This window comes from Sinohyriopsis cumingii, chromosome 16, assembly GCF_028554795.1.
Source record: "Sinohyriopsis cumingii isolate HCF-2022 chromosome 16, ASM2855479v2, whole genome shotgun sequence".
In the NCBI taxonomy this organism is placed as follows: domain Eukaryota; kingdom Metazoa; phylum Mollusca; class Bivalvia; order Unionida; family Unionidae; genus Sinohyriopsis; species Sinohyriopsis cumingii.
Window position 1 is genome coordinate 4,544,507 of NC_142976.1, and position 10,057 is coordinate 4,554,563.

Sequence of the window (10,057 nt, forward strand, 5' to 3'; positions counted from 1 at the left end):
ATTGCTTACCTGGAGGAACACTCTGAAAACCTATGTCATACTAACCATCAGTGTGACTTGCTGACCAGTAAGTTTTATTTTAATAAATAACATATTATCTGCCAGTGGTCTTTCTCATACACTTCTGGAAAGAAACTGAAAAGATTCTTGTGAATGATGAAGAAAGAGATGAGGGTTTTGAGCTTAAGGTTATGACCAACTTCAACAGATGGATGATGTGTCTGTGTGTGGAAAGATTACAAAGGTAATGACCAACTTCAACAGATGGATGATGTGTCTGTGTGTGGAAAGATTACAAAGCTTATGACCAGCTTCAACAGATGGATGATGTGTCTATGTGTGGAAAGATTCCAAAGGTAATGACCAGCTTCAACAGATGGATGATGTGTCTATGTGTGGAAAGATTACAAAGGTAATGACCAACTTCAACAGATGGATGATGTGTCTATGTGTGGAAAGATTACAAAGGTAATGACCAACTTCAACAGATGGATGATGTGTCTATGTGTGGAAAGATTCCAAAGGTAATGACCAGCTTCAACACATGGATGATGTGTCTATGTGTGGAAAGATTCCAAAGGTAATGACCAACTTCAACAGATGGATGATGTGTCTGAGTGTGGAAAGATTACAAAGGTAAAGACCAACTTCAACAGATGGATGATGTGTCTGTGTGTGGAAAGATTACAAAGCTTATGACCAGCTTCAACAGATGGATGATGTGTCTATGTGTGGAAAGATTACAAAGCTTATGACCAGCTTCAACAGATGGATGATGTGTCTGTGTGTGGAAAGATTACAAAGCTTATGACCAACTTCAACAGATGGATGATGTGTCTGTGTGTGGAAAGATTACAAAGGTAAAGACCAACTTCAACAGATGGATGATGTGTCTGTGTGTGGAAAGATTACAAAGCTTATGACCAGCTTCAACAGATGGATGATGTGTCTATGTGTGGAAAGATTACAAAGCTTATGACCAGCTTCAACAGATGGATGATGTGTCTGTGTGTGGAAAGATTACAAAGCTTATGACCAACTTCAACAGATGGATGATGTGTCTCTGTGTGGAAAGATTACAAAGGTCATGACCAGCTTCAACAGATGGATGATGTGTCTATGTGTGGAAAGATTACAAAGCTTATGACCAGCTTCAACAGATGGATGATGTGTCTATGTGTGGAAAGATTACAAAGCTTATGACCAGCTTCAACAGATGGATGATGTGTCTGTGTGTGGAAAGATTACAAAGGTAATGACCAACTTCAACAGATGGATGATGTGTCTGTGTGTGGAAAGATTACAAAGGTAATGACCAACTTCAACAGATGGATGATGTGTCTATGTGTGGAAAGATTACAAAGGTAATGACCAACTTCAACAGATGGATGATGTGTCTATGTGTGGAAAGATTACAAAGGTAATGACCAACTTCAACAGATGGATGATGTGTCTATGTGTGGAAAGATTACAAAGGTAATGACCAACTTCAACAGATGGATGATGTGTCTGTGTGTGGAAAGATTACAAAGGTTATGACCAGCTTCAACAGATGGATGATGTGTCTATGTGTGGAAAGATTACAAAGGTAATGACCAACTTCACCAGATGGATGATGTGTCTGTGTGTGGAAAGATTACAAAGGTAATGACCAGCTTCAACAGATGGATGATGTGTCTGTGTGTGGAAAGATTACAAAGGTTATGACCAGCTTCAACAGATGGATGATGTGTCTATGTGTGGAAAGATTACAAAGGTAATGACCAACTTCAATAGATGGATGATGTGTCTGTGTGTGGAAAGATTACAAAGGTAATGACCAACTTCACCAGATGGATGATGTGTCTGTGTGTGGAAAGATTACAAAGGTTATGACCAGCTTCAACAGATGGATGATGTGTCTATGTGTGGAAAGATTACAAAGGTAATGACCAACTTCACCAGATGGATGATGTTTCTGTGTGTGGAAAGATTACAAAGGTTATGACCAGCTTCACCAGATGGATGATGTGTCTGTGTGTGGAAAGATTACAAAGGTAATGACCAACTTCAACAGATGGATGATGTGTCTGTGTGTGGAAAGATTACAAAGGTTATGACCAGCTTCAACAGATGGATGATGTGTCTGTGTGTGGAAAGATTACAAAGGTAATGACCAGCTTCAACAGATGGATGATGTGTCTGTGTGTGGAAAGATTACAAAGGTAATGACCAACTTCAACAGATGGATGATGTGTCTGTGTGTGGAAAGATTACAAAGCTTATGACCAGCTTCAACAGATGGATGATGTGTCTGTGTGTGGAAAGATTACAAAGCTTATGACCAACTTCAACAGATGGATGATGTGTCTGTATGTGGAAAGATTACAAAGGTAATGACCAGCTTCAACAGATGGATGATGTGTCTATGTGTGGAAAGATTACAAAGCTTATGACCAGCTTCAACAGATGGATGATGTGTCTATGTGTGGAAAGATTACAAAGGTAATGACCAACTTCAACAGATGGATGATGTGTCTGTGTGTGGAAAGATTACAAAGCTTATGACCAGCTTCAACAGATGGATGATGTGTCTGTGTGTGGAAAGATTACAAAGCTTATGACCAACTTCAACAGATGGATGATGTGTCTGTGTGTGGAAAGATTACAAAGGTAATGACACAGCTTCAACAGATGGATGATGTGTCTGTGTGTGGAAAGATTACAAAGCTTATGACCAGGTTCAACAGATGGATGATGTGTCTGTGTGTGGAAAGATTACAAAGGTAATGACCAACTTCAACAGATGGATGATGTGTCTATGTGTGGAAAGATTACAAAGGTAATGACCAACTTCAACAGATGGATGATGTGTCTATGTGTGGAAAGATTACAAAGGTAATGACCAACTTCAACAGATGGATGATGTGTCTATGTGTGGAAAGATTACAAAGGTAATGACCAACTTCAACAGATGGATGATGTGTCTGTGTGTGGAAAGATTACAAAGGTTATGACCAGCTTCAACAGATGGATGATGTGTCTGTGTGTGGAAAGATTACAAAGGTTATGACCAGCTTCAACACATGGATGATGTGTCTGTGTGTGGAAAGATTACAAAGGTAATGACCAACTTCAACAGATGGATGATGTGTCTATGTGTGGAAAGATTACAAAGGTAATGACCAACTTCAACAGATGGATGATGTGTCTCTGTGTGGAAAGATTACAAAGGTTATGACCAGCTTTAACAGATGGATGATGTGTCTGTGTGTGGAAAGATTACAAAGGTTATGACCAGCTTCAACAGATGGATGATGTGTCTGTGTGTGGAAAGATTACAAAGGTCATGACCAGCTTCAACAGATGGATGATGTGTCTGTGTGTGGAAAGATTACAAAGGTAATGACCAACTTCAACAGATGGATGATATGTCTGTGTGTGGAAAGATTACAAAGGTTATGACCAGCTTCAACAGATGGATGATGTGTCTGTGTGTGGAAAGATTACAAAGGTTATGACCAGCTTCAACAGATGGATGATGTGTCTGTGTGTGGAAAGATTACAAAGGTAATGACCAACTTCAACAGATGGATGATGTGTCTATGTGTGGAAAGATTACAAAGGTAATGACCAACTTCAACAGATGGATGATGTGTCTGTGTGTGGAAAGATTACAAAGGTTATGACCAGCTTCAACAGATGGATGATGTATCTGTGTGTGGAAAGATTACAAAGGTTATGACCAGCTTCACCAGATGGATGATGTGTCTGTGTGTGGAAAGATTACAAAGGTAATGACCAACTTCAACAGATGGATGATGTGTCTGTGTGTGGAAAGATTACAAAGGTTATGACCAGCTTCAACAGATGGATGATGTATCTGTGTGTGGAAAGATTACAAAGGTTATGACCAGCTTCACCAGATGGATGATGTGTCTGTGTGTGGAAAGATTACAAAGGTAATGACCAACTTCACCAGATGGATGATGTGTCTGTGTGTGGAAAGATTACAAAGGTAATGACCAACTTCAACAGATGGATGATGTGTCTGTGTGTGGAAAGATTACAAAGGTTATGACCAGCTTCAACAGATGGATGATGTGTCTGTGTGTGGAAAGATTACAAAGGTTATGACCAACTTCAACACATGGATGATGTGTCTGTGTGTGTAAAAATTACAAAGGTAATGACCAACTTCAACAGATGGATGATGTGTCTGTGTTTGGAAATATTACAAAGGTAATGACCAACTTCAACAGATGGATGATGTGCCTGTGTGTGGAAAGATTACAAAGCTTATGACCAGCTTCAACAGATGGATGATGTGTCTATGTGTGGAAAGATTACAAAGCTTATGACCAGCTTCAACAGATGGATGATGTGTCTGTGTGTGGAAAGATTACAAAGGTAATGACCAACTTCAACAGATGGATGATGTGTCTATGTGTGGAAAGATTACAAAGCTTATGACCAGTTTCAACACATGGATGATGTGTCTATGTGTGGAAAGATTCCAAAGGTAATGACCAACTTCAACAGATGGATGATGTGTCTGAGTGTGGAAAGATTACAAAGGTAATGACCAACTTCAACAGATGGATGATGTGTCTGTGTGTGGAAAGATTACAAAGCTTATGACCAGCTTCAACAGATGGATGATGTGTCTATGTGTGGAAAGATTACAAAGCTTATGACCAGCTTCAACAGATGGATGATGTGTCTGTGTGTGGAAAGATTACAAAGCTTATGACCAACTTCAACAGATGGATGATGTGTCTGTGTGTGGAAAGATTACAAAGGTAATGACCAGCTTCAACAGATGGATGATGTGTCTATGTGTGGAAAGATTACAAAGCTTATGACCAGCTTCAACAGATGGATGATGTGTCTATGTGTGGAAAGATTACAAAGCTTATGACCAGCTTCAACAGATGGATGATGTGTCTGTGTGTGGAAAGATTACAAAGCTTATGACCAGCTTCAACAGATGGATGATGTGTCTGTGTGTGGAAAGATTACAAAGGTAATGACCAGCTTCAACAGATGGATGATGTGTCTATGTGTGGAAAGATTACAAAGCTTATGACCAGCTTCAACAGATGGATGATGTGTCTGTGTGTGGAAAGATTACAAAGCTTATGACCAGCTTCAACAGATGGATGATGTGTCTGTGTGTGGAAAGATTACTTTAGTTGTCCCTCCAGAACAGCTCATGTTTTTGAGACATCTACATCACAATGCTAATTTTTTAAAATTAATTTCACCATATTCCTTGCATTTAAAGCCAAAGTGAGTCTCTATGCTTGCGTATCAAGTATAAGATCTGATTCAGTCCAATCTGAGACTGACTTTAAGCCACTGCTAAACCAAATTTTTGACTCCTTGTAATACCAAACATTGTTTTAGTAAACAGTAATAGTTCCACAACCATCCTACTAATAGACAGTTATGATTAAAATACTGATACAAAAGAATCTGTACCAACATGAATTGTGATATGATAGTATAGTATTGTTTGCTGATATATCAATTACACCATTTTGACTATTTTAATACATTCAACCTATCCTGTGAATTTGAACATGATCGCAGAAAACACAAACAATAAAGTCATGCTGCTGAAAAATAATATAAATTATTACTCTTGGGTCTTTCCTAGCCAAGAATAGACCAGTTCCACTGAAAGGACACTTACTGTTTTACCATATGCATTCATTAAAAGGTAGGAAAATGAAACATACCAATCTAAATATCTGAACCTTTAATTTTCTGGACAACCTACTTTCAAAATTAGTAATAATTTTCAGCTGTACAAAAAATGTCTGCATATCAATTAAATCCCAAGACAAAAATTCAAGTTGTAATGTAACCTAAGGAATGTTTTACCCCTACTAAATTCAAGTTGTAATGTAACCTAAGGAATGTTTAACCCTACTAAATTCAAGTTGTAATGTAACCTAAGGAATGTTTTACCCCTGCTAAATTGTAATGTAACCTAAGGAATGTTTTACCCTACTAAAAACAAGTTGTAATGTAACCTAAGGAATGTTTTACCCCTACTAAATTCAAGTTGTAATGTAACCTAAGGAATGTTTTACCCCTACTAAATTCAAGTTGTAATTTAACCTAAGGAATGTTTTACCCCTATTAAATTCAAGTTGTAATGTAACCTAAGGAATGTTTTACCCCTACTAAATTCAAGTTGTAATGTAACCTAAGGAATGTTTTACCCCTACTAAAAACAAAATAATGGCAGTGACTTATTATACATAATTATCAGAAAACTTGGAGAACTAATCTTCTTTGAATTTGTTGTACTTCTAAATTTTGTCCTATTTAATTATTACTATTTGTGAATAATACTTGATAACAGGATGGATATAAATATCATGATGATTTTTTTTATGTACTGTTTATAATGTCAAAAATAAAATTATGTTTGTAAACAATGCTCAATCACATTGGACATAATTATAAGATGTAAAGAAAATTTAAAACAAGCCTTCCACCAGCATCACAAAAGGATGGAAAAGTCTGAAAAATAATTATCAACATATGTAATGAAGGTTGTGGAATGGAGTCAAACAAATGAATAGTGTGCACATAGTCAAAATTCCTCAATGTTTCATCCTTAAATTGTAATTTTATATCAAGAGTTGATAGATCTACATGTAATTAATAATGATACATGTACTTGTACCAATATGTAATTAATGGTGATACCAACATGTAATTCATTGTGATACCAGATGTTTTGCGATTTCATATATATATATATATATATATATATATATATATATATATATATATATATATTTATATATGATCTGGAAATCAAAACTGGGGGAAAAAGTGCAAAAATTACTTTAAAACTTGCCTCAATAATCTGCAAATAATCTGTCCAAAAAAGAAAGGAAATTTGAAAAACTGTATATGAAAATACAGTAAGTTGGATTAAATAGATTCACCTATTCAAATTTGACTGGATCTGTAATTGCCCTCTGATATTTTTCCTTGCCTAGCTTTGCTTGATTGGAGCAATAATATTGCCCTTTTATATTTTTCCTTGCCTAGCTTTGCTTGATTGGAGCAATAATACTGCCCTTTTATATTTTTCCTCGCCTAGCTTTGCTTGATTGATCTTTGATACTTTACCTCACCTAGTTTTGCTTGACTGGATCTGTAATTGCCCTCTGATATTTTTCATTGCCTAGCTTTGCTTGATTGGAGCTGCAATATTGCCTTTTGGCACTTTTCCTCACCTTGCTTTGCTTGATTGGAGCTGTAACATTAACTTTCGATACTTTTCCACATCTAGCTTTGCTTGATTGGAGCTTTAACATTGCCTTTTAATACTTTCCTTGCCTAGCTTTGCTTGATTAGAACTGTAACATTGCCCTTTGATATTTTTCCTCAAGACATCTAGATTTGCTTGAATAGAGCTGCAACATTGCCCATTGATATTTTTCCTTGCCTAGTGTTGCTTGATTGATCTTTGATAAACACAAGTTATTTTATGTAATTCATAAATATCTTCCATGGAATTGTTAAAATGTTTTATATGTTGCAATAATTTACAGTTGCATTTTACAGTGCTTTCTAGTAAATGAAGCCTCGAAATTCAAATAAAGACACTGTGCTCATTTGATGCATTACAACATAATAAATCTGTATTTTGTATAGGAAGATGGCAGAAGTTATCAAAGGTCTCAGAAATAAAGGTAGAAAAGGGAAAGTGCCAAGAATTTTTGGTGGTCCAAAACCCTTTTCTCATTTGAAATGAGCAACTTACCTTTTTTGGAACACAACAATTTGATCTCTGGATATATACAGCCCTAAAACCACTGTTGAAATTCCAACATTTAATTGCATGTATATTTCTATTTTTGTCTTTATTCACATTTTTCTATTTCATTCATTCTAACTAAACAGCAAGAAACTCTGGCTCCCACTCTGACCACAGACTACTTTTTATAACCAGGACATCAGTTTTTTTTCTCCTTTTCCTTCCAAAAGTAATCCTTTGGCACACTGGCTTATTTAAAACAACACTGTCTGAATTTTTATCAGAGATTTGTCATTTATCAGCATTCTATTTTAGACTGTCAGAGAACAAAACCAAAACTTATTTTAATTCTATATTCATACATTATATAGATGCCTGGTTTACATTTTAATTCTATATTCATACATTATATAGATGCCTGGTCTATATTTTAAGTCTGTCTTCATACATTATATAGATGCCTGGTCTATATTTTAAGTCTGTGTTCATACATTATATAGATGCCTGGTCTATATTTTAAGTCTGTGTTCATACATTATATAGATGCCTGGTCTATATTTTAAGTCTGTGTTCATACATTATATAGATGCCTGGTCTATATTTTAAGTCTGTATTCATACATTATATAGATGCCTGGTCTATATTTTAAGTCTGTATTCATACATTATATAGATGCCTGGTCTATATTTTAAGTCTGTATTCATACATTATATAGATGCCTGGTCTATATTTTAAGTCTGTATTCATACATTATATAGATGCCTGGTCTATATTTTAAGTCTGTATTCATACATTATATAGATGCCTGGTCTACATTTTAAGTCTGTATTCATACATTATATAGATGCCTGGTCTACATTTTAAGTCTGTATTCATACATTATATAGATGCCTGGTCTACATTTTAAGTCTGTATTCATACATTATATAGATGCCTGGTCTACATTTTAAGTCTGTATTCATACATTATATAGATGCCTGGTCTACATTTTAAGTCTGTATTCATACATTATATAGATGCCTGGTCTACATTTTAAGTCTGTATTCATACATTATATAGATGCCTGGTCTACATTTTAAGTCTGTATTCATACATTATATAGATGCCTGGTCTACATTTTAAGTCTGTATTCATACACTATATAGATGCCTGGTCTATACTTTAAGTCTGTATTCATACATTATATAGATGCCTGGTCTATATTTTAAGTCTGTATTCATACATTATATAGATGCCTGGTCTATATTTTAAGTCTGTATTCATACATTATATAGATGCCTGGTCTATATTTTAAGTCTGTATTCATACATTATATAGATGCCTGGTCTACATTTTAAGTCTGTATTCATACACTATATAGATGCCTGGTCTATATTTTAAGTCTGTATTCATACATTATATAGATGCCTGGTCTACATTTTAAGTCTGTATTCATACATTATTTTAAGTCTATATTCATACACTATATAGATGCCTGGTCTATATTTTAAGTCTATATTCATACACTATATAGATGCCTGGTCTACATTTTAAGTCTGTATTCATACATCATTTTAAGTCTATATTCATACATTATATAGATGCCTGGTCTATATTTTAAGTCTGTATTCATACATTATATAGATGCCTGGTCTACATTTTAAGTCTGTATTCATACACTATATAGATGCCTGGTCTACATTTTAAGTCTGTATTCATACATTATTTTAAGTCTATATTCATACACTATATAGATGCCTGGTCTATATTTTAAGTCTGTATTCATACACTATATAGATGCCTGGTCTACATTTTAAGTCTGTATTCATACATTATATAGATGCCTGGTCTATATTTTAAGTCTATATTCATGTCAGGGCTGAGCAAATCCCATAGCCCGACATCCCGGACTAGTAATTTTTTAAGTCGGACAAGCAAAATTTTCCAAGTCGCTACAATAGTGCGGGACAAGTGCTTTTTAAAAAAGTCGGGCTAGTCCTTATTTTCGTGCTTTAATCACTATATCTACCTTTATTTGGCCGATCATAACCTCCGGGCATTTTGAATACTTGATTTTGTTGGGCTCCAACTTGGAATAACGCAACAATTCGGAATCCCGAGTTGTTGCGCTTTTTCTAGAGAAATTGCGTGACCTTGCGAACTGATATAAATAGACCCGAAATGCTGGCTTAGCATTAGACCAGCAAGTTGTTCTCCACCTTTTTTTGTTTTTTTACCTCCGCCATTCAAAAAAAAAAAAAAAGGTGGAGAACAACTTGCTGGTCTAGCTTAGCATCATTTTCATTAGAG

General features: G+C 35.4%; 1 protein-coding gene across 1 annotated transcript in view; it reads right to left on the reverse strand.

The window, feature by feature from the left end:
- Positions 1-9,847, reverse strand: part of LOC149779852 (X-linked retinitis pigmentosa GTPase regulator-interacting protein 1-like) — a 28,734-nt gene extending 18,887 nt beyond the window's left edge. Inside the window, exon 1 of the mRNA XM_089936523.1 lies at positions 9,777-9,847. Coding sequence (XP_089792649.1) covers positions 9,777-9,807 — 31 coding nt within the window. The 5' untranslated portion in view covers positions 9,808-9,847. The remainder of the gene's footprint in view (positions 1-9,776) is intronic.
- Positions 9,848-10,057: the final 210 nt, after the last annotated feature.